This window comes from Panthera onca, chromosome X, assembly GCF_046562875.1.
Source record: "Panthera onca isolate mPanOnc1 chromosome X, mPanOnc1 haplotype 2, whole genome shotgun sequence".
Classification (NCBI taxonomy): Eukaryota; Metazoa; Chordata; class Mammalia; order Carnivora; family Felidae; genus Panthera; species Panthera onca.
The window spans coordinates 38,173,138-38,198,596 of NC_138357.1; the positions used below are offsets into that span (position 1 = coordinate 38,173,138).

General features: G+C 41.8%; 1 protein-coding gene across 14 annotated transcripts in view; it reads right to left on the reverse strand.

Moving 5' to 3' along the window:
* Positions 1-18,330: 18,330 nt before the first annotated feature.
* PAK3 (p21 (RAC1) activated kinase 3) overlaps positions 18,331-25,459 on the reverse strand; it is a 249,095-nt gene continuing 241,966 nt past the window's right edge. For all 14 annotated transcript variants that reach the window (XM_081793298.1, XM_081793299.1, XM_081793300.1 and 11 more), the window contains 2 exons: positions 22,235-22,372; positions 18,331-18,918 (listed from right to left, as the gene is read on the reverse strand). In XM_081793298.1, the coding sequence (XP_081649424.1) occupies positions 18,829-18,918; positions 22,235-22,372 (228 nt within the window). In that variant the 3' untranslated portion in view covers positions 18,331-18,828. The remainder of the gene's footprint in view (positions 18,919-22,234; positions 22,373-25,459) is intronic.

Below are 25,459 nucleotides of genomic sequence, written 5' to 3' on the forward strand. Positions count from 1 at the left end.
CCGACCAGTCTTGGCTTGATTCGATGGGATGGGAAAGATGGCAAGAGTGACCATCTCTTGAGACTTGTTTTGGAGCCGCTAGAATTGGGAGTGGGAAGAGGGGAGTTTGTGCAGAGGCCTTAGCCACGTTCTGATGGTACAGTCCTTTATCCAGGTGGGGGACCGGGAGGTTGGGAGAAGAGAATGGAGAGGGGCCCTCTTCTAGTCCACATTCAGGGATATTTGAGTGGTATTGGGGGGTTACACGATTTTGAAGCCCCTACAAGATCGAACCCAAGGCCAAAGCCACAGTGGCCATATCTTTCAAGGACAGACCTCCCCACAGGACAAAATAGCAAAGCCTTCCTCCCCGCATCTCCTTTAGAGCCAAATGGATGTGAAGACATCACTCACTTGCTTCCACCCTCAATATCTCATCTGCCCATCTGGAGGGGGGTGGTACACGGAAGCTCCCCTTTTTTCTTTATCTTTGCCTCTTGACAGGCAAGGACACCTAGGCAGGGGAGGGGTCTGCAAGCTCAGCAGAACAGTCCTTAACCCGCCGCTACAGCACTAGCCCAGAACACAGTAGAGACGAACTTTTAAATACGGGTATTCAGATGCGGTAGAGCTTTGTCAGAAATGAGCTGTACTGTACGAGTAATGTAATAGTTCTCTATGGTCAACAGATGGCACTATGATATTGCAATTAAGCTCAAAGAAGCTATTACATTTTTTTTTTTTTCAGAATGAGCATGTTTTTCCCCTAACTAAAATGTAGAACAGAAAAGGAACCAACACTTTTTGATTTTTTGCGATGTGTCAGGCTCCATGCCCAGTGCTCTGTATTCTTCACATCTCATTTTAATGCCCATGACAACTATACTGAAGTGCTGTTGTTATTCCCATTTTGTTTGTTTTCAAAAATAAGGAATCGAAGCCGCCGAGAGGTTCACTGCCTTACTCAAGGTTGTTTGGTCAGTAATCATGTCATGATTCTTAGGCAATCACATCTATTGACTCGTAGACCTTGACCCTTTCTGGGAAGATATGCTGTCCCACAGAAAGTGGAAATATCTTCCCTACACTTATAATACCAGCGGTATATCCACAAGACTGTACCAATAAGTGTCCAGCTAGCATACAAAATGTTTCTCTCTTGGAATCTTTACCTCTCTCATTTCCGTGTGCACATATGTACTTACATATGCACACATAGAGTTTGTCAGTAGACTTGGTTTTCCCAAAAGGAATCTAATGCAATAATACACACTGATATGTGTGGGATAACGATAACACAAGTGCATCTCAAAATAATTACGCCGAGTAAAAGAAGCCAGAACAAGAGGATGCAACCTGCCTGATTCCATTCATATAAAATCTTGAAAATGCAAGGGGCACCTGGATGGCTCAGGTGGTTAAGCATCTGACTCTTGATGTTGGCTCCGGTCATAATCCTAGGGTCGTGGGATGGAGCGCTGTATCGGGCTCCGTGCTGAGCATGGAACTTGCTTGGGATTCTCTCTCTCTCTCTCTCTCTCTCTCTCTCTCTCTCTCTCTTTCTCTGCCCCTCCTCCCCACCTCAAGAAAAATAAACATTTAAAAAAAATCTTGAAAATGCAAACTGCTCTCTAGCAACGTAAAACTGATCATTTGTTGCCTAGGGAAATGGGAAAAGGAATACAAAGTGGCCTGAGGGAACTTTGGGGAATAATGCCCATATTTATTATTTTCAAATTACTCTGTATCTTGACCATCATGTTGGTTCCTCGACTATGTGCATTTTTCAAAAACTCAACTGACTTTTGCTGTAAATACATTTTTAAGAAGTAAAGCCTTACAATCACTTCACCCCATGACCGATCCTTTAAAGTTTCATAAGTACCATATCTAAATACATTAGAAACTCCTCCTGACAAAGTTATAATTTTTTTTTGGCTTCCAATGGTCATGCACATTTTTAAAAACTTAAGAGGAGGAAAATAGTATTTTATGTTTGACATTTCTATTTCTCTTTATTCCTAAAGTTCCAAGATTCTCCCCAGTATCATTTATGTTCAGCCTGAAGAACTTCCTTCAGTATTTCTTTGAGACCTGTTTTCAAATTCTCTTTGTTTTTCTTCATCTAGGAGTGAATTTATTTTGCTTTCATTCTTGAAGGATATTTTCATTGGATATAGAATTCTAGTTAGGCATCTCTTTCTTTCAACAATTTATTTTTTTTTTCAAGTAAACTACCCCCAATGGGGGCTCAAACTCACGACCCCGAGATCAAGTCACATGCTCTACTGACTGAGCCAGCCAGACACCCCACTTTTTCAGCAATTTAAAGACATTTCTTTGTCTTCTACCCTCCATGGTTTCTGATGAGATATCCACTCTGTTTCAAATTATTGTTATCATATATATTATGTGCCATTTTTTTCCCAGCGGCTTTCAAGATTTTTCTTTATTCATGTTGAGCAGTTTTATTATCTGTCTAGGAGTGATTTTCTTTAAGTTTATACAGTTTGGAGTTCACAGAGTTCTTGCGTCTGTAAATTTATGTCTTTGATTAAATTGGGGGAGATTTGCAGCAATGAATATTTCTAAAATTACTTTCCGCACGAATCTCCTTTCTGCCCCCTCTGGGCCTTTAATGACATGAATGTTAGATCTTCTGATATTGTCCCAGAAATCTTGGAAGTTCTGTTTAATATTTATTTTCATTTTTTAGTTGACATATATGTCTTGAATTAAAACTCTTCATTTTAAAAATGCACATAGTGTAAATGATTTGACACACCGAACCCCCCGAGTCAGGAAACACTGGTAGAAGTGATATCTAAGCCCATCTTAATGGATGAATACAATTAATCAAATGAAGAAGAGAGGGACCAACAGTTATAAGGAGTGAGAATGATGTGTGTACATGACTTGCAAGGGAGCATGAAATGTTTGGAGAAAAACAATTAGCTTGCTGCAGGTGAAACATATGGAATGAATCATGCAAGATCTTATATTTCAGGATAAGTACTTTTTAAAACAATGTTTATTTGTTTTGAGAAAGAGAGAGAATCCCAAGCAGGCTCCGACTGTGGGCACGGAACCCAACATGGGGCTAAATCTCACAATTGTGAGATCGTGGCCTGGGCCAAAATCAAAAGTCGGTAGCCTAACCACTGAGCCACCCAAGTGCCCCATCAAGATAAGCACTTAAAAAAGATGTTTATTTATTTTGACAGAGAGAGAGAGAGAGCGAGAGCACATGAGTTGGGGGGAGAAGCACAGAGAGGAGAGAGAGAGGAGAAAGAGAGAGGATCCCAAGCAGGCTCCATGCTGTCAGCCCAGAGCCCCATGAGGGGCTTGAACTCAGGAACCATGAGACCATGACCTGAGCTGAAGTTGGTTGCTTAACTGACTGAGCCACCCAGGCACCCACAGTTTTTTTTTTTAATGTGAATGGAGTTTCTTTCTTCTTTTTACTTTTCTGAGTTTTCTCATGTTTCCATAATGAACATGTATCACTCTCTTATAACAGCGTTAGTGAAATGTCATTCTCATACCATACAATTCACCAATTTAAAGTGTGCAATCCAATGGCTTTTAGTGTATTTACAGAGTTGAGCAACCATCACAGCAATTAATTTTAAGAAAAGTTTATCCCTTCCAAAAAGAAACCCTGTATGTATGCTTTAGCAATCACTCCTGACTTCCTCCCAGCTCTTTTCCCTTCCACCCTAGGAAACCACTCATCTACTTTCTGCCCATGGACTTGACTATTCAGACACTTCATACAAATGGGATGATACAATACGCGACCTTTTTTGTCTGGGTTCTTCCAGCACAATGTTTTTAAGTTTCATCCATATTGTAGTATGAATCAAAACTTCATTTCTTTTTATTGCCAGGTAATATTCCATTGTATGGCGATACCACATTTTATTCACTCATCAGCTGATAGAAACTTGGGTTGTTTCCACTTTTGGCCAATCATGAATAATGCTGCTGTGAACATTCATGTACATGTTTTTTTGTGCGGACATACATTTTTAATTTTCTTGGGTATATACAGCTAAGAGTGGAATCCTTGGATCACATGGTAACTCTGTGCTTAACCGAGTAACTGACAGATGATTTTCCAGAACAGCTGCTCTGCGTCCCTGCCAATACTTGCTATCTGTCTTCCCTTTTCCCCAGTTTTATTGAGAAATAAATGACGTACATCGCTGTATACATTTAAGGTGTACGTCATGATGATCTGACATAAGTTTAAGGTATACAGCATGAGGATTTGATTTACACACATTGTGAAATGATTACCACAAAAGGTTTGGTTAACATCTATAGTCTCATATAGATACAGGAAAAAGAAAAAGATTTCTTGTGATGAGAACTCTTAGGAACTACTCTTTTAACAACTTCCCTATATTATACAGCAGTGTTAGCTATAGTCACCATGTTGTATATCATATCCCTACTACTTTTTATCTTAGAGCTGGAAGTCTGTACCTTTTGACCACCTTTATCCAATTCCCCCTCCCCTCCCCATTGCCTCTGGTAACCACAAATCTGATCTATTTTTCTATGAGATTTGTCTTCTTGATAATTTGCATCCTAGTGTGTGAAGTGATATCTCGTTGTAATTTCGATTCGCATTTGTCGGATGGATAATAACGCTGAACATCTTTCTATGTGTCTATTGGACTTTGTACATCTTTGAAAAAAATGTCTGTTCAGATCCTTTGGCTGATTTTTCATTGGATTATTTGTCCTTTTATTAGTGAGTTGTAAGTTTTCTTTATATATTCTGGATCTAAGTCATTTAACATATTTTCAAGGTTTCTCTCCCATTCTGTGGGTTGTCTTTTCTATTTCTTGATGGTGTCTTTTGGACCACAAAAGTTTTAAATTTTGATGGTGTCCAGTTTATCTCTTTTTTTCTTTTGTTGCTTACGATATTGGTGTAATATCTAAGAAACAATTGTCCAATCCAAGGCCACAAGATTTATGTCTAAAAGTTCTAAAAGTCTTGAAGTTTTAGTTCTTTTATGTAGGTCTTTGATCCATTTGAGTTAATTTTTATATATGGTGTAAGATGAGGATCCAACTTAGTCCTTTTGCGTATGGATATCCAGTTGTCCTAGCACCCGTTGTTGAAAAGACTATTCTTTGAGCAAGTGAATAGCCTTGACACTCTTGTTAAAAACCAACTGACCACGAATGTACGGATTCATTTCTGCGATCTTAATTCTGTCCCACTGATATGTAAGTCTATCCTTCTGCCAGTATCACACTATCTTGACTAATGTACTTTGTAGTGAGTTTTGAAATCAGGAACTGTGAGATTTCCAATTTTGTTCTTTTCTTTCAAAATTGGTTTGGCTATTCTGGGCCTCTTGAATTTCTATATGAATTTGAGGATAATCTTGCAGTTTCTGCAAAGAAGCCTGTTGGGCTTTTGATAAGGATTGCATTGAATTTTTTATAGCAATTTAGGGAATATTGCCATCTTATTATTAAATAGCATTTAACGCAACACCAGGGTGAACGTGGGACATGTATTAGTTTTTAGATAAAAGTAAAACTAATAGTATTTATTTACAAAATGGTACACTATCCTCCTTTCAGGGCCCCCTTCTCAACAATCACCCCATATCCATCTTGTATTGTTTCTAGTTCGTCCTCTAGAGACAGAAACAAAGACCTTGCTATTAGAACTGGGCCATATCAAAAAAGGGTAGCTCTGATTCTGAGGATTCTTGGTTTTGCATACTCTTCATACAGTCTCAGGATGGGCAAGAGGAAAACTATCATTGATCAAGAGGAAACTGTTAGCCAAATCTTGGGCCCTGAATTTCCTCACAACATGGTCTCAATCTTTACATTTTACATGGGTATAACTATTCCAGTCTTACAGATGAGGAAGTGAAATCCTGGGGAGTTTACAGAATTGGATCGAACTCACAGGACTAAGTGGTAGAGGTGGGATTTGAATCAAAGTTGTTCTAACTCTAGAGCTTTTGATACACCCACTGCCCCATGCCTGGAGACTACTGAGAGTATGAAAGCACCTTTCTAATCCTTCTTCCCAGACATAGAAGAGGGTCTCTTCTCCTTTCTCTGGACTCTCTTAGGCTGAGTTGTTCCCAGATGCTCTTTAGAGATGTTGAAGGTCACAAGAAAAGTTCATAGTCTGTGCCAGGGTCCTTATCCAAGCTGACCTGGCCCCTGGCATAGTCCATCTCTCTGAGGGTGCTCTGCCCAGAGAAGGTCATTGCTTTTTATCCCAGGGCTGAACTTATAGCCAAACCAACAGCACTCATACTTTTGAATTTCAGGACAGAACTTCTCACCTGGTAAACTGGGATGAAGCTCTCAGTAGTAACTGTGTAAAAACATTTTAAGGTGTATAAAAACATTTTACTCCATAGTGGAAGATTTCTGTGTGTATGGCCCTAGACCAGTATAGGGCTGGTCCCCAAAATTCTGAATATATCAAATCCATCCAAGTTATTGGTCAAGGACCATGACTTCTGGAGCACCAAAATAAGAGAGGAGTTAGCTTACTTTTCGGGAGTGAGGTTAACCAGCAACAAGAAGGACAAATCCAAACACCATGGAATGGGGAACGCTGTATGCTTGTTCTGAAATGTGTCCTCCTTTACCCAGTTTGTGAGTTCTCAGCTTCAGAACTAATTACATCACTGGGCTTATATGCTTTTCCTATGGTTATCATACCGGGAGACAGGGAGAGTTTACAGTCACATGCTGTAGCCAATGTTCTTCACCATTTTTTTTTTTTTTTTTTTTTTTTACTTCCTAGTGGCTTAGGGATCAATTTTGACTTCTCGGTGTGACTTTCATAGGTGGTTCCCATATCTCTCCATAGATCTACAATCAGGGGTTATGGTTTCTGTTCAGGGAGTATTAGATAAGTTCTTGAACTTTATGTGAGGATCCACATGAAGGGGACACACTGGAGAGCAAAAGGTCCATCCTGATGGTGCCAGAGAGTCCATGGAAAGGATTTAAAAAGCGATGTGACCTAGTCAGATATACTTTCTAGAAAAAACAGTCTAGCAGCAATGCGAATCAGAATGCCAAGAGTAGAAGCTGAAAGACCAGTTCATAAGGCCTTCATTATTTTTTTTACGGATTTCTAAAATATTCCACAGTAGTAGTGAGGGTAAAAACTAAGGAGATAACTTAAGAGATACTTAACAGAAGGAATCAAGGGAACTTGGGAATTGAGAAAATAGTAGGGGTAAATATGATGAAGAGAAAATTAATGACCCTATATATTTTTTTTTTTATGATGACACCTAGATTTCTGATGTAAGGGGTAATGATAAAGAGAAAATAAGAAGGGGATCTGATGTGGTGGATAGAAGATATGCATTCAGTTGGGGCAATTTGAGTATCAAGTAAGTAGGTAGATATATAATTAAGGTATGAAGTTTAGAGGAGACATATTGACTGGAGATAATCATTTGGGAGTTATGGTATAAGTGAGAGCTGGAGCCAATGGCTGTAAGAAAAAAAGACCATGAAAGAATCCTGGGGGTCAACTACATGTAAAGGGTGGGTAGAAGCAAGATTATGAAAAGGGAACTGGAGAAATGGCAGAGAGGTGAGAGAATGATAAGGAAAGAGTGGTCACAGAATCAAGAGAAGACAGGGTTTCGAGAAGAAAGGAACATCCAACATTCACTGAGTCAACTAAGGTTCATTGAGTCACTACTATGTGCCTTGGGATGCCTCAGGGGATTAAAAAGAAGATACTTGCCCTGGTGGAGTTTACAGTCGACTAGGAGAAGTTAGACAATAGACAAAGTAAATAAACAAATGGTAGAGTATGAAAGAATTGATAGATATTATGGCAAAAAGGACTAAGGAAAGAGTAACAGGCGTTCTGGTCAGAGAAGTGCCGTTGAAACGGGGTAATCAGGGTAGGTCTCATTGAAAAAGAAGTATTTGAGCAAAGACTTAAAGGAAGTAAGACAGAGAGATGTGTGGATATCTGAGGGAAGTTTTCCATTTAGAGAGAACAGCCATCAAAGAGGCTCTGAGGCAAAGACATGCTTGAAATGTTTGTGGATTAGCAAGAAACCACTTCATGTGGGGCAGAATGAGTGAAGGAGGGAATAAAATGGGATAAGATGAGAAGATAAGGGGATGGCACACACAGTAGAGGGCCTTGTAAGTCATTAGAAGGATCTCGTCTTTAAGAGAAATGTGGAGCCATTAGAGAGATTTGGTTTATGTTGAATGCCATGCCAAGACCAGAGGTAGGCATGCAAGGGTTTTAAGAGTATTACACAATGGCTTTGGCAATATAAGAAGGGACTTTGTAACTATTTAAAAAAGCTGGTTATTTCAACCAAAGACGGACGAGGACTTGAAATACAAATGTCAGGCATGGGCCTGCTTTTACACACCACAAGACTTCGATACAGAAACCATCACTGGATGCTCCACCCAGGTGCAAACCACTGGAGTTAGTGGGCAAAGATTTCTTGCTTTTGGATATAGATGGGAGAAAAATTGGGGTGCATAGTCACACTGCACACTTCACCAACTAGAACCTGCCCAAGCCTGTCCTATACAGGACCAGGTCTCCAACAATGGCTACAGTATTATAGAAGAAACATTTTTCTGCCTTTGGACTGCCAACCAAAATTCGCTCAGTGTAGTAGCTACCGCTGAAGGTGTTACGGTGGGCCAGGATGTTTTTTAAAGGTTGATAATAATAGCTACCATTTCCTGAAAAGGCTAATAATAGCTGCCATTTACTGGATATCTGAAGTATGACCAAATGAACATTTTGATAAGTTAACTTTTTGATTCTTCACAACCTTGTGATGTATTTTTGTCCTCTTTTTATAACTGAACTTAATGCTTAGAAGTGAAATGAAGTTCTAGCTCTGAGACCTAAACTCTTAATCCCATAACGGCCTAAGGGGAATCCATCATTTAAGAGATTCAAGTGAACTGACAGCACATGGTTGAATCTAGTTGAGGCAAGAGCAAAAGAGGTGGTGGGAGCCAGGATGGAGCATTTGGGGTATAGGGTTACTATTCTAGGAATGATGATTTTACTCTCATTATTTTATTTTTGGTGGGAAAACCCACTGTCCAGAGACTTCTGTGGGAGAGGAAGCGGGAGGTATGAAGATTGAGGAATCTGCCATAATATATAGCTAGATTGAGATGGAAACTACTAGAAACACACAGGTTGGCCTGCCCAAGGCATTTTGCAGCTTGAATGGAACCAGTACCGATGCAACATTAGAGTATGATGACAGGAGCTACATGAAGGGGTGTTGAGGAACAGGGGCCACCCTGGTGAACCCAAAATGATTGCCCTATGTATAGGCAGGGAGAAAAATAGGGTGAACCTATCACAATGGGCCACAGTGTATATTCCAGCCAATAGGTAATTAATGGAAAGCCACTGGACCATATGTTGGTGGACAAAGTAAATACCCCTCCAGGTAAGGCTCATTTCTTTACTCCCTAGACATTTAGAGGCTGAGGAGCCACACTTGTACTTGGCCTGACTCTGGCAGCTGCAGGTGCCACCTCAGCTGTACCCAAGCACCATGACAATGATGAACAACATCATTAAAAATTGTTAATTACAAGGTAGGGTTGGGGGGTAGAAGTCTCCTTCAATTGTGATGCCAAGATGGTAAACGAAAAGTTAGCGCTAAACCTGATGACCTGGGGGCGCCTGAGTGGCTCAGTTGGTTAACCATCCATCTCCTGATTTGGGCTCAGGTCATGATCTCACAGTCCTGAGATCCAGCCCCGTGTCAGACTCCATGCTGGATGTGACGGCTGCTTGGGATTCTCTCTCTCTCTCCCTTTGCCCCTCCCTTACTCTCTCTCTCTCTCCAAACAACAAAAAGAAGAAATCTGAGGATCTGAGAAAATGAAAAAAACTGAAATGGGTACATGGCATCTTATAAATCATTAAGCCTATGACCAAGTGCTGGGCCTCACCTCTACCGTCAGCGGAACAGTGCCGCCTGGAAGGTCATAGAGAGAGGATAGGCTCAGCACAACCCACATTGTGCCTTGCATAGTATAGATATTAGTGCAGATGACATCAAGGCTTTGGCTTCTTTCATAACCTATCAAGTGCTATCATTGCTATACCATTTGAAGGAGGGCCTAAGGTACATATAATAACCTTCAAAATTATACAGATGAGTTAGCAAAGATCACAGGAATGTAGCATGGAGCCAAATAAAAAGGGCTGCTTTGATTCTAGAATTGATGCCTTTGCCACTCTTATGAACACTAATAAAAGGGAAATGTTCTGCATTACAGATATTTAACCTGGTACCATGGGCTAATTTTGAAATTATATATGCCTGTGCCATTGGTAAACACATCAGTCTGAGTGGAATCCATAGAACTCTGCCACGGGCGAGGCAGCTTGCATGCAATTGAAAAATTCATGAATGTAGCCTCTTGCACCAACCTCTTGAGATTGTCTCCCAATGTGGGGGATAAAACCTTTATTCGGGATTTGGTAATATGGGCCTGCACGCTAGGCAGTATTTATATCATTTTGATGTTAGATATGCTGGTGTTGTTGAGATTGATGGTAACGTATGGAATCCAGAGAGTAGCCAAAAGAGAGAAGACTCTAAATTACAGATGAATAACAAGATTGGACAAGATTGTCTTTTCCACGGTCAAGTCCTATGAAAGAAATACCCTGATAGCAGATTATGACACATGCACTTCTGCTTCAGGTAAAAAACAGTTCACCAAACACAACACACCCCAAATCAGAAAATAATCATTGCTAAAGGCAGTAATGGACCAATAAATACCAGGGATAAAAATCTTCTTGAGGGGGAATGGTTTCGTAATCCCTGTTCTCTACTTGAAAGCTAGGGGAGTAACTGTATCATTTAAGTGATTAAAAAGTGTTTTTGAATTATGTCCCACAACCTCTTAAATATGAACAGGATTTAACTACCATTTGCTAATGCCTGCTTCAAAAGTTTAGAAAGAAAATGTGGAAAACGCGGTGGGTCTCATTTGTGCCCTATTGCAGGAGTTCAGGACATAATGTCAAGTGCTGTAGTACAGCACTGTAAGAACATGACATTCCCCTCCTGTATTTTATAACTTAAAATATTTTTTTTTTTAATTTTTGAGAGACAGAGTGCGAGCGGGGAAAGGGCAGAGAGGGAGAGGGAGACACAGAATCCGAAGCAGGCTCCAGGCCTTGAGCTGTCAGCACAGAGCCGGATGCGGGGCTCGGACCCATGAACCGCGAGATCCTAACCTGAGCCAAGTCAGACGCTTAACCAACTGAGCCACCCAGGTGCCCCCGGCTGTACAATTAAAAGTTGCTTCTTGTTAGGAATTTTATTCTCACGTGACACCATAGGCTGATGAGCCAAACTGATCGATGCCCGTGGCGAAGGACTCATAAGCAACGATATTTGAGTTCTCTGCTTCCCCTGTGAGGCCTCAGAAGTGCCTGAAGAGAGAGCGGGGAGTCCTACTACCTAAAGGGGAATTAAATTAGCGCAGAACTTCCTGATACCAAGATGATTGGTGGTTGGCATTGGTACCGGGTTAGGGTATGCCATCCAGCTCGCATCCTATCTTCCTGCCATGACCTCTGAGATGTCACGATGGAGGTATCATGTAGTCTGTTGCTTTTCTTATTGGAAATTTTATCAAGATAACTGGAGATCCACATGCAGTTACAAGAACTAATACGGAGAGATCCCGTGCACCTTTTACACAGTCCCCACCCCCCCAAATGGTAACAGAATCTGTTGCTTCTTACTTTATGGGAATATATATGCCTAGGAAATAGGACCAGAGTACTCTGGTTAAAACATTAAAGTACATGTATAATGGAGCCAAACTGCCAATTTCCTTTTCACTCCAATGTGGGCTGCTAGGGAGAACATGGAAAACTTACAGGCGTGATTCCATGTGAAAAACCATGACTCTGAGCTGTTCCATGTGAAACCAGATGGACATCCGGGGTCTGAGTTACTTGGCGGCAGAATCTTCAGGACATTTCCTGCATTGCTCACAAGGCCGGGCGTTTCCCTGCCTCTAACCGGTGAACTAGGTACAACGGCCAATGCCAGAGGGGTAGGCAGGAAGGGTGACAGAAGACAGAAGCACCAGCTCGTTGATGTTTGTCATTTTTATTTGCAATACTTTAGGTCCAAGTTTCAAACTGCAATATTTTTACACTCAAGACACAGTCATGCACAATCCATATTTCAATTTTCTATTGCTTCAACCACAATTTAAAATAACAATATTGGAAACAAAAAGTCATTAAAAAATCAGAAGCTGAGGTCAGAAGGATGGAACCATACCATCAGCAGGTCTACGAAAGAAATAACTTACTTAAAAATCAAACAAACAAAAAGACCATAAATACCTTTAATCCAAAGTTACAGAAGAGTTGCACTACACATGGGTTTACAAATAACACATTTTAACAAAAGTAATGCACAACCAAATGAGATACAATTCTGATAAAGAATGAAAATATAGATCCTCCTCAACTTGTTTTGTCTGGATATGATGAGTATAATCCCAGCAGACATCAGTACCCTGTGATCTGACTCCTCCCGGCTGATGTACTGAGATTTAAAACTCAACCCACTAATGGTTACAGGATTCTGTGAAAGGTCTTATCATCACTAATGAATATAGTATATGCGGGTCCATAAAGCACACCACACACAAGCACACATACTGAACTTGAGTTTCGCACTCAGGGCTGGTTGGCACTCTGCTATAGGCAGGGCATTGGGACTAACGAACTTCCGTTTTTCCCTCTTTCCAGCAGTATACTCATACACCTGGCCGATCGCTGTGGGAGTTGTCATCAGAAATGCTCTCTTTGGTTCCCAACAAGTTGATTTGTCAACACTCCTTAATGCTAATAGCGTGTGCTCACTTTTTCATTTCTTTCTCTGCAACCTGCAAGTGCTTATGTCCATTCTGAATAGTCCCAGCCATTAAAATGCATGGGTTCTGCCATCTTGTGCCCTTTACAAAGTAAACTCTATAAAGACCAGCATTGCTTCCTAGGAAAGGAGAGGCCCAAATGTAGCTGTGTTCTAGCAAGTGTGACAGTGCATTTCTGTTCTAGTAGCAAATACTGGCCACAGCTTAATGAAAATCAGAGTTTACATATAGAATATATGGAAAACGAAAACTGGGAACACACCACAGAAAAAGGACATCAAAAACAAAAACAAAACAAAACAACTGTGAGGATTTGGAAGGCTGCCGCAAGTTTTATCAACATTCCCTAGTATTATTTGCATTTATTTGAGGCTTTCATTTTCCCTATCATTTGACATAGTTCTACTGTTTAACTGCCACCTAAGAAACCCAGGCTTAAGCATGCGATATTTGCCATCATTTGAGCAGGCTGAATTTGCAAGGCAACTTAAGGTGCCATAGAAAGATAGGACTTTTGGAAAGACCTTGGGGTCATCTAGTCCGATACCCTTATTTTACAGATGAGGGAATAGCCATGAAAAGGTTAAGTGACTTGCCCAAGGCCACACAATAAGAGTAACACAGCCTACATTAGAATCCAGGCTTCTTTACTCTTAGGCTAATACTACATCTGCTTGATTCTGTGTAATTGCTGTTGATTTCCTCTTAGGTGTGAAATCAGGCGAACATGGTACCCCCCTTACTGCTGGTAGGTGTTATGGGGTGGCATTCACCTGATAGCAGCTTCCAAAGGAGACTCTGATGGCACCAACCAGCTTCTAGAAGTTTATCTCGCAAGTCTGACTGTATGACGTGGCAGTAAATGCTACTTGTAATTATAGTATACTTGCACACAGAAGTGTGCACACGGAGGCGATATCTCAGGTCCCGCATTTGCAGATTCAGTGAGATATTGTCTACTATTAAGCAGACATTCCCGATGCATGAGGAGTTGGGGGATATTCATTTGGTCACTGAAGGAGTGTGGGATCAGAAAAAGAGTGGAAAAATTACAGCTAACCAACAGAAAGATTGTATCAGAAACAATTTTCTCTTAGGAAAAATTCTTTCTTAGGAAAAAAATACCTCCTTTATTTCCAAGGTACCATTTCTTCCCTTCCCAAGCCACATGCAAAAATATGTTCAGAACTGTGTGTTCACTCAAAATCCCAGGCCTATTGGCTCTCAATTTACAAATGCTGAATTACAGTCCTCTTGCTCAGAGACTGGGAGAAGCTTGCATCCCTGGCCATGCCTGTGTTTAACTGAATACTAACTGCAATACTAGCTCAGAAAAGGACCGCGAGATTCAACTGGGGATGGCAGGGTTAGGACGCCCGTAAGTACTTTTTATGTTGAGAATGGCCAATGGAAAGTGGGTTCTCTAGGTATAAGGTCTGCTCTTGGTGAAACTGAATAACATCTGAGACCACTACCCCATTATAAAACTCCTCACCTAAGATTTCTTCGGTGAGTTTGGAGGAAAATTCCTCTCTTTGGGTAGAGGGTCTCCCTTTCGCTCCTAAAAAACGACAGTAGTTACTGCATACAGCCTATAAACAGGCAGGACAGAAAGCACATGGAAGCCATCTCAAGCTAAAGCTAACAGGACTGGAACTGAAGGCCAACAGGCAACGGCAGTTCTAAACATTTGTCTTAATGTTTTCCTTGTCGGCTTTTAGGCACAAGTCATAACTTCCATTGAAATCAAAGGGACTGGTTCACTGGTCACAAAAAGAAGAATCCCTACCCAAGTGATATAACATCCAGTCAGACAAGGACAGGGTGGGAGCTGGGGGATTGATCCTTCTTTTCTTCCACATTCAGCTTGAAAATCTGCTAAAAGTCGATCCAGAAAGGTGACCCCTGACCCAGATGCTTTCAAGGGGGCTAATCACATGTCACCCCTCCAATTTCAAGTAACCACAACAGAAGCCTCCATGCCATATCCAAGTGGAGGGCAGCCACTTTCAAAGCAGAAGGATGGGTGTGTTTGGAGTTCTAAGAGCGACATCTCCCTAGCTTCAACTTACAGATAATAGCCCCTAAGAAAGCACGTGCCATACCCGAGCGTGTGCCAACCTCAGCACCCAGGCAAATATAAAGCCTATGGAATAACTGTAACTAGCAAATATGTGTGCCCTGCATGCTCTGGGCTCTGGCCAGAAGGCATCTGCTCCTGGCATCTTTTCTATGTCTCTATAGTTCCCTTTCTGATGTTTATTATAAAGCAATATTAGAACAGTATCAAAGAAAATTTTGAAAGAAAAAAATGTTTTGCATAATCCCACCACCCTAACACAACTGATTCAATGGTCTGTGTTCCCAGTCTTTGCCCATTATGCACAACTTACTTTTTACATAGTTGTAATCCCTGTTTACGCTATTTAAAAGTGATTTTATAGATTTCTCTCTGAGAACTGGCAGCCTCATTAGAAATAAACAACCCACTGCGCAAAGGAATATAGTTATTTACACGATCTTTGAGCTGAGAAATATCCTTTATAGACAAACATCTCAAACTATCAAAACAGTTATACAGACGACAGGAAGCAATTTCATATTTGTTTTTTTAGCAATGGAATGTGCTTCACGGGGGAGGGATTGATGTGGGGATCAGGTGGTTAAACTCAACATCGGGGTGCAATCCACAAGCCTGAAGAAATCTGAGTAACACAATTAAAGAATAAATACTTGAGTTAAATCTTCTTATGTGACTTGGCCATCCAGTAGCCAAAACGGAACATGGACACACAAATATTTACAATGACACATAGACGAGATCAGCAAGAACGAAGTCATTACCCAGCATGGTGACTGATTTGGGGGGGATTGTGTCATCCGAGAATCTTCGTGGGATTATGACAACGCACCGGATCCTTGCTACAACATTAACGTTCTTTTCTTTTCTTAAATAAATAATCTCTACTGTGCTTCTCACCCTTCCCTGACTTTCCCACTGCCCTATCCCTATCTCGGGACATTTTGGAATCAACATTCGACAACGTGCCCCCATTTTCTCAGGGCACACTAGCAACTTTAAAGATCTGGACAGACTCATCTGTGTCAAGATGAGCTAAAAAAAAAAAAAAAAAAAAACAAGTCCAGAGAAAGGGGATAAACGATTAACCACCTGGAGTCCAAGTTGTTCAAGTGCACCCAACGTGAATCCTTCAGCATCTTTTTTGGCAGGAGAAACGGCTTCTCACTAATACTTATTAGAAATATACGTAATTCTCCAACATGGGGGAGGGTCTCTGGAAGCTGTTCTCGTTTAAAATCTACATAGATATAAATTGGTAAGAGTAAAGCCTACTGCGATATATTACCATAAAATCTTGGTCTGATGGGATGTGGTGAAGAAATCTGGCAGCTCGTTGTGAATATGCAGGATTGAAAGCATAAAAGAACAGCCATTTCTCTGTCTACAGTGATCTGAAGGATCACTGCTCCAGGCCTCTCCCCACCCAAAGGCCTTAATGACATCTAAGGGACACTAATCAACAACTAGGGCTTCCCAACCAGGTGTGTGGTTGTCTCCACTGGCAGGGCATAGTTAACGTACTGAATTCGATTCACACCCCAGGTATGGTTTCATTGAATTCCCTGGCACTATGAATGAAACATTAAAACAAATATTTAACTTTAAATGAAATAAAAATTAAGGCCTCTCTCTCTCTCTCTCTCTCTCTCTCTCTCTCTCTCTCATTAGAACAGTGTGGCATTAAAAATTTCAGGCCCACCCACCTTTTTGCAAAGTATAACACAGCATGCTTCAAATGAATGTTGCTATTTGATTTTCTTTTCACATTTGTTGTTTTATCTCACTGTGGCTATTTTCCAGGGGGTCAAGCCCCTCCCAAATGTTGTAGTAAAAAAAAAACAGTAGGAAAATAGGAAATCCACCAGTGGTGCCATTTCCTAAACATAAACACGCACCCTATATGGTTAGCAGAAATTCTCTAAAGAAAGTGCTTTCGTTTTAAGGAATGGACGGATGGCTAGATGGATAGATGTACCTTGGCAAAGAGGAAGAGAGGCCCATGTCATTCCCTTTCTCCCTCTTGCTGAAATAGACAGGTTTTCTTCAGAGTCTTGATATATTACAAATCAAGAAGCCTTCCGTGGCACAAATTGTTAGCTTTTCAAAGGTTTGGAGAAACAACTTTGCAAAATTTATAAAACTGACAGTACATTTGAAAGAGAAGTATATATTTTGTTTCTACGCAGACACCGTCCAGATATTTTTCTGCTCTCAGAAGATTCAGGAAGTGCCAACTGGTGACTTTTTAGTAAGTAGATACATGGTGAAATAATAGTCAAATTTTCGTGCTTTTCCTTAAGCCACAAAAGGAAACCAGTTGGAACTGATACTTCTCGGGATAGATGATTGCAAACCCCAATTACTTTTACTTGAGAATTTCCAGATCTTTATGAACAAGTTTTTGAGATTCAAAAGCGCGAAGGACAAAGTATGAACATACTACATCCTGAAACAGAAACTGGCGAGACAGAGGGAAAATGGGAACAAGTACTTAGAGCCAAATATTGATTGGGGTGTAGTTTTCGCGGACCTCCCACTTCTGACAGGGTCGAATACCTAAAATATCTCTGTTCTCCAGATCCTGTGAGGAATTTTAAAAACGTTATAAATTTTCACGTGATTTTGATCATAAATGTTGAACAAATGTTGGCTAATGGGTCTGTTTCCTCCTAATGCACCTATTTTCCGATGGCCTATGTTCCACAAGCACAAGGGGGGATTAAATTAGGTACCTTTAGTTTTGTTTCCTTCTGTCCAACAAAGATCTAAGTATTGTACACGCATTTTGCTTTCCTTTTGGCTCTCAGAGAAAGTCCCATCTTTGTCTAAGTATGACTTCTCCTGCCAGGATTTCCTAGGTTGAGGACCTGGAGTCACCCAACAGGAGAGTTCACAAGGCTTGGGGTGTCCTTTCTCAGGTTATCGTGAAGATGAGCAAGCTGGTTTCTACAAATGATACATCAACTACCTCTCTTAAGCATCATCGTGAAAATGTGACAGGATTTCACCGTTTGCGCTTTATATTTAGAGATGCAGTTTTTAAAAGCCCTTCCTGAACACACATACTCCTCTCTGCTTTTGGAAACATGCCTTCAAAGAAACCTTTCCCAGTACAAATGCAGAAAAACAGGTACGCAAACCAAGCCACCACTATCGAAGAAGAATGCAAAATCGCAACTCTATTAGGGCATGGACTTCCACATGGTCACACAGTATTTGCTCTGGGGTAATTTTTTTTGTTTGTTTTGTTTTTGTTTTTTGTGGTTTTTTTGTGTTTTGTTTTGTTTTTGCTTTTCATTTTTTGCTTGCTTTAAAAAAAAAAAACGTTTTGACATCTTTTTTTTTTTTTTTTTTTTCCTCTGGACACCTCATGACAGTGCAAGTGAAGAACGTCACATTTGGGTAAGGAGTTTTGAAGGAGGTTCGAATGCAAGAGGGACTACTCTCTAACTTAAAAACGAACACGACACTATGAAGAGGGAGTGTGCATCTTTGAGAAACCTTGTTTTCTTCAAAGCGAATGCACAAAACGAGGGGATTCACTACTGGCTCTTTCGCTTCACGGAAGAAGTGGCCACTTCACGGCCGCTTCGACATTGCTGCCCGGTTCGGGCTGCGATTCAGGCTTACAAATAAATTACATAATCTGAGGGAGTAGGAAAAAGGCTTATAAGAAGTTTCTAGTCATTGGAAAGTTAAAGAACCCCCACCCCCACCCCATTTGACTGTCTTTGCTTCCCTCTTTCCTGCCGCAGAGTTTCACAGTTCAGTCTTACTCAGGAGGGAGATGGTGTGGGGTAAGGCTTGCAGTCCTAGCGGCTGCTGTTCTTAATTGCTTCCTTCGCAGCGATAATCAGAGGAGTCAGGCTGGAGAGAGGCTTGGCTAATTTTAAAAATGGATGCTGCAAAAGGGAAACAAACAAACAAACAAGAGGAATTACTGGTCTATTTCCCTCCCACAAGTATATTACTTTTACATTCTCAAGCGGCCCTTTCTTCGTTCAAACGCACTTTGAGTGTCCAATGAAACACCATGAAAGATAATGAAGTATCTTTATTTCATTAAAGCTAGCACCAGGTTTTGTTCCTCAGATGTTCTGGTCATTCAGTGTCATGAAACGCTCCGGCAACTGACGGGCCGAGCCAGAAACTCAGAGGAGGGGGTCTCATAAAAAAAAAAAAAATCTCACTGGGCTTGCAACAGTCTCGTTTTCTGATTTTCCCCAACTGATGCATTTATCTGGAGCAGCTCTCAGGTTGGAAGAAGTGACCTTGGTGGACCTTGGCCCTGAAACCAGTGGTTTCTTATCTGCTAAACCCCATCGCCGTGCCTCTATCATTCCTCTCTTGGCCCCTCTGCAGTACTTAATACAAATGAATATCCCTTCCCTCTTTGAAATGTTTTCCTCGTTGGCAGCCTGTGATGTTCTACCATCTTGGTTCTCTTCCATGTGTATGCTCACTGACTCTTCCTCCTCTGTCTTCTTCCCTGCCTTCCCTCCCTTCTCTCACCTCCCACATACCAGAACTCAGCTTTCATCATGTTCTTTTTCTAACTCGATTCCTTTGAGAGCTCACTTTCTTTCATGGTTTTGACCTCTTATCAGCTTTATGGGGATGACTCCCAAAGCAATATGGAGTGACCTGACCTCTTTCTTGCAGACAGGTCCTACTTCTCCAATTGCCCGCTGGGTATTTCCTTCCCGATGTCCTTCTGTCCCCTTGAATTCAACATTTAAAAACACATGTTAAGGTCCCCCAAACAGGGTACACTTGCGTGATGTAAGCCACAGAGGCTCTGGAATCAGCCCACCTAGGTTCAATGATCTCCTCTGCTTATTACAATGGTTAGATGAAGTAAGTGACAGTTCCTTTTAAGCTACATAGAGGCAAAGAAATGCTAGCCAGTGTATTATCCTCCATCATTTTTGCTTTTACTGAATGCTGCCACTGGTTCGATATTCTGAAGTCACTTTTGTCTTCTTCTGCCTTATGTTCTACATGCAATCGGCTACCAAGTACTTTTTTAATGCCTTTCACAATTATCTCTCACCTTCGTAATTCAGGCCTAATCAACTTAATCCTGAACTATAAACCTTAGCTCCTCCTCCATCTTCCTGCCGCCATTTTTTTTCCTGTTGCTAATTCTTATTGCACACTACCAGATTCATCTTCCTAAACAAAGCTGTCACCATGTGACCCTCAGATATGTTCAGTGTTTCCCCACTGGCTACAGCCCAAATTCTATAGACTGGTGTTCAAGGCACTCTATGGTCCTCTCTCTTACAGCTTCCTGACTCGACTTCTTTACTTCAACTATATGCTTCATTTTCTGTTCCTTTCATTAAACCTTGTCTCCATGCCTTTGGTCACACTATAATCCTTCTATCTGAAATCCCTTCCCCTGTTCACCTTGACTATTTAAAACTGCTCTGCTCTTCAAGACTCAGCAGAACTCCTTCCCGTTTGTCAGACACTTTCTGGTCCCCGTAACCTATAGAAGTTGCTCGCTAATCAACCACAGCATTTATCGTTTGAATAGCCACCTGGTTTCAATAAGTCTGTAAAAACACCTCGTGTTGTTTTTTGCAAATACTCAAGGACATTGTGAACTTCGGGCGAGCAGGAATCATGCCTCTGAGACGTATGTATCACTCACTGCAGTTAAGCCTTGCAAAGGGGAGGTGCTCAAAAAATATCAGTTGATGGGCAGAGACTTGACTTAGGCCACAAAGGCACACAAATACTTCAAGACCTGTGTCTCTTCTCAAGCATTCTAGAGGCGGGTGAATGCCATGCGTCTCTCTCTTTTCTAGCCTCTGAAATGGGCAATGAGAGGCTAGAGTCAGAAAACAATGTTCTGTGGACTTAAGGCAATACACGTGAGGTGCCGTGGGTTAAATAGAGGGTCGGTGAAGGGCCATTGCAGATTTGACATGTGCGGCCTTAGGGCAGCCTGTGAAATGCTCACAGGTAGCAGAAAAGAGAAGGTGTAGCCTCTTTAAGAAACCAGTTTATCCCAGGTGTGATTTGGGTTGAGGTGGGATATATTTTCCCCCGGGGTGTAGCTCTCTGTGTCTGCAGGGGGTTCAGAAGCAACGGGAATGCTTGTGTTTCTTTTTCTTTCTTTCTTTCTTTCTTTCTTTCTTTCTTTCTTTCTTTCTCTTCTTTCTTTCTTTCTCTTTCTTTCCTTCCTTCCTTCCTTCTTTCCTTCCTTCCTTCCTTCCTCCCTTCCTTCCTTTCCTTTCTTTCTTTGCCTAGAACAAACTTGGTCTGTGGTTAACACACAATATAACCAAGGGCCGCACCTTTTTGTTTAACTGGATTAAGTGTTCAAAGTCACAGAGAGAATAAGTAGTCACTGTTCTTTGACATTACGGGGCTTGACACGTGTCCCTGAGGCCCAGTCCCCAGCGATGAAGGTATATGTGTAGTCCTGGGCATGTGTTCCTCCATCAATAGGAGTACGTCTTTTTCTCTAAACTGGTTTGTGGGTTTGTGTGGTGGAAAGTCTGACAATCCAGGGCTCAAATCCCAGTTCTGCCACTCGATGGCTGTGTCAGCCTCAATTTCTACATCTGTGACACAGGATAATAACACCTACCGTATGGAGTTGTTTTAAGAATTGAATGAGATAATGTATGCAAAGAATGTGGCAGGGAATTGGTACTAATGACCATCGGTTATGCTAATTCCCTGAGAGCCTTGAAAAGGGCAAGTGGTCACAGAGGCACTCATCACTGGATGGTACTCACCCAGGCAAGCAGGTGCCTGCCATTTGCCATCACCAGCCAAGGGGCTTTGACCAGTAAGGTATTAGAGTAGCGAGCGCCATGGAAACAACTGCATAGTTACGCAGAGAATTACCTCTGGCCAAGGGCACCTGCGTACAACATCCAGGGGCACCAGTCAAGCTTAGAACAAGACGGCAACCCCAGAGGTTCACAGTTTTCTTCTGTTCCTTGCAAAATAAGACTCCAGGAAGAACAAAAGAGATTTACAGATTAAAGTGCCAACTTCTCAGAAGAAAGGCAACATGCCAATCAATCATGTATTAGATGCATGCCTCTATTTCTGTGCCTGTGGTCTAAAACCAAATGGCTACGGCCCAACTCGAACTAGACATCTCTTGACACGGCTTCCCTTACTGTCACACATTGAGATGGAGAAGCTCAATGTAATGACTCTCTCTTTGTAATTGTCCTGTTTTATTTTCACCTGCAAAAGCTCCTTGGCAGATCCCCTCCTGTCCACATCCATCTCAAGACAGCGGTTTAAAAAGTCACGGAACACAGCCGACAGTCTCTCAGGATTCTGGAGCTCTGGAGTCCCATTAGTGGCTATCAGGTATAATGCCTACAGAGATTTAAAAAAGAAAAGAAAAGCAAAGAAAAAAACAGGAAGATCCATTCAGCACTGACAAATGAGGATCGTGAGTTGGCACGGAAGGTACGAATCCAGCTTCTTCCAGTTTATACTCGCGGTCTTAAAAATTCCATTTTAGAACATGACACTGACATGTATTTCAAAGTTTCTCTACCAGTTAGAAATCACTCCTCTCGGCAGTGACTGAGGTGACAGTGAGGGGCTCCACCCCCCAAAATTTGGAAATAAGGTTAAAAGGTTGTCCCTCGGAGAGTTAAGTCAGTAAAAATCCAGTTATAATGAATGTGTGATTAACCACCTAGGAAATGAAGCCAAGGGGCTGCCTGGGAAACCGTGACTCTAAAGACTTGGGGAACACGCACACACCCAATCACGTTGACCTGGGTACAACCTCCAGAAGGCACTGTTGTAAAAGTGACTGCAATTTGCTCAGTGTTTATCTTGTTTGAAGAATATTTGTGAGGGGCGCCTGAGTGGCTCAGTCGATTAAGCATCTGAGTCTTGGTTTCAGTTCAGGTCACGGTCTCCCGATTTCGTGAGTTTGAGTCCCGTGTCGGGCTCTGTGCTCACAGCATGGAGTCTGCTTGTGATTCTCTCTCTTTCCCTCTCTCTCTGCCCCTCCCTCGCTCGTGCGGTCTCTCTAAAAATAAATAAATCAACTTACAGAAAAAGAATATTTGTGAGCATCCCAGGGATGAACAGAGTACATTACAGAATTAGAGAAGCACAAAGAACCACAGAGATGGTAGGGCCTCAATGCGAAGTAACCGGTGAGACCCATGGACTCCAGTACTTCTGCCCTATGGCAGATGTATCCCTGTACATTTCAATTAGATTTCCTGTGAAAGTCTACGTCTAATAAGAGAAACTATGAGAAAACTTGGCATTGGTACTCCTGGGACCTGACGATCATGGATCCTACTGTAAAATAATCAGTCGCTAATATATTTCTGAGATCTTTGTTCTGTAAGGCCACCCCCACTGAGAGGCATCTACCGACTGACTCATGGTGTGCTGACAGAATCAAGGGCCTAGCCTTCAGGGAGAGAGCCGGACCCGGGTCCCTGATTAATTCACAAAGGTAAACCCATCTTTTGAAGGCTCATGACAGCCAAAAAAAAAAAAAAAAAAAAAAAAAAAAGGTGGTTGTTCCTCATGCCTCCTGTAAGCAAACAATTCTAGAACGCTACGTATGTATCAGGTAGTGTATTAGACACTGGATATCCAAAGATGAATATGAGAATGCCCTGCTTTCAAAGATCACACAATTTGGTAAGGGAGAGAGACATACATAGCTACAATACAGTGGGACGAGAGCTAAAGGAGGGAGATAGCAAGTGTTGTGTAAATACAAGGAGGAAGCAGTTTACCCTAGAGCTCAGAGGAAGCTTCACAGTGGAGGTTGGCATCTGAACAGGGTTTTGAAGGATAAGTAGGAGTTTTCCTGCAGGTATTGCCACCAGGGTTATGTCTGCCTATGTGACCAACCCCCTAACTATGATGAAGACATGCTCCCTCCTGAACTTGCTTGGGCTTTCGTGGCAAATAGTTTCCCCCCTTATCTCTTTCTTCTTTGCCCACCATGGCTCCTAACATAATTAGAAGTATTTTTATAAAAGTCCTTTCCTGGGGACACGTGAATGGCTCAGTTGGTTAAGCGCCGACTTCGGCTCAGGTCACGATCTCGCGGTCCATGGGTTCGAGCCCCGCATTGGGCTCTGTGCTGACAGCTCAGAGCCTGGAACCTGCTTCAGATTCTGTGTCTCCCTCTCTCTCTGCCCCCCACCACCCGTTGGTGCTCTGTCTCTCTCTCTCTCTCTCAGCAATAAATAAACATTAAAAAATTTTTTAAAAAAAGTCCTTTCCTGGACCAGTTTTCATCAGCTGGTAAAGACATCTCTCCTCCTGCCTAGAAACCTCCACAAGTGTACTTTAGAAAGGGTTAGGGGACGCCTTGGTGGCTCAGTCAGTTGAGCATCTAACTCTTGACTTCAGCTCAGGTCATGATCTCATGGTTTATAGGATCAAGCCCTGAGTCGGGCCATGTACTGACAGCGCAGAGCCCGATTGGCATGCTCTCTCCCTGTCTTTCTGCCCCTCCCCTGCTTGTGCTCTCTCTCAAAATAAATAAATAAACATTAAAAAAGAGAATGGGTTAGGAGGGACTGTTTAATTCAATGGCTGTCAACCGACAGCATGCATCAGAATCACCTACAAGGCTTGTTAAAACAGATTCCTAGGTCACCCCCGGAGTTTCTGAGTCAGTAAATCTGGAGGGGGGCCCAAAGAATTTGCATTCAAACAAGTTCCCTATAAATGCTGAAGCTGCTAGTTCCAGCACCACACTTTGAGAACTGGTTTAACCCACACGGGTAATTAAAGCAATGGGCTAAACTAGAAGGTCCCAGAAGTGCTTGCACATGGGAGTCACCTGGAGAGGTTTAAAAGATCCCCACGCCCAGTTCTCACCCCCAAACCAATTAAGTGAAAATCTTTGGGGGTGGAACAGGCATCGGGATTTTTTAAGCTCTCCAGGAGACTCCAATTTGTAGCCAACACTGAGAATCACTAGCCAAGGACTTGTGGCCCCCTTAACCCAGAATCTCTGAATTGTAAGTTCACCAGACACGAGAGCCACAGAATCCCACAGAGTGAGATTCCCTTACATGGTGATGACCGAGAATTAAAATGGCACAAGTTTCTATACAGTGCAATGAAACTTTTGCTTTCTCACTCAGTACATTAAAAAAATGCCACATGAAATACAACTCCCTCTAAACCCACACCTTGTTTCCCCCGACCCCTCAATCCTTTCTGATTTTCAATTCCTTCACTGATGAACAGCAAACACAGAGGGGCAGCTATTGAGACTTCCGTGCCAAAATACAAGTCAGCTGCAAATCTAATCTTGACTAATAAAATAAAACAAAATAAAATAAAATAAAATAAAATAGTGTGAAAAAGGAATGTGTTTGTAAACTGCTTTTAGGAAATCATCAACTGGGCTGAAGTCAAATGGTGCTTGATCACAGCAGATATATTACATGGAGTTCAAAC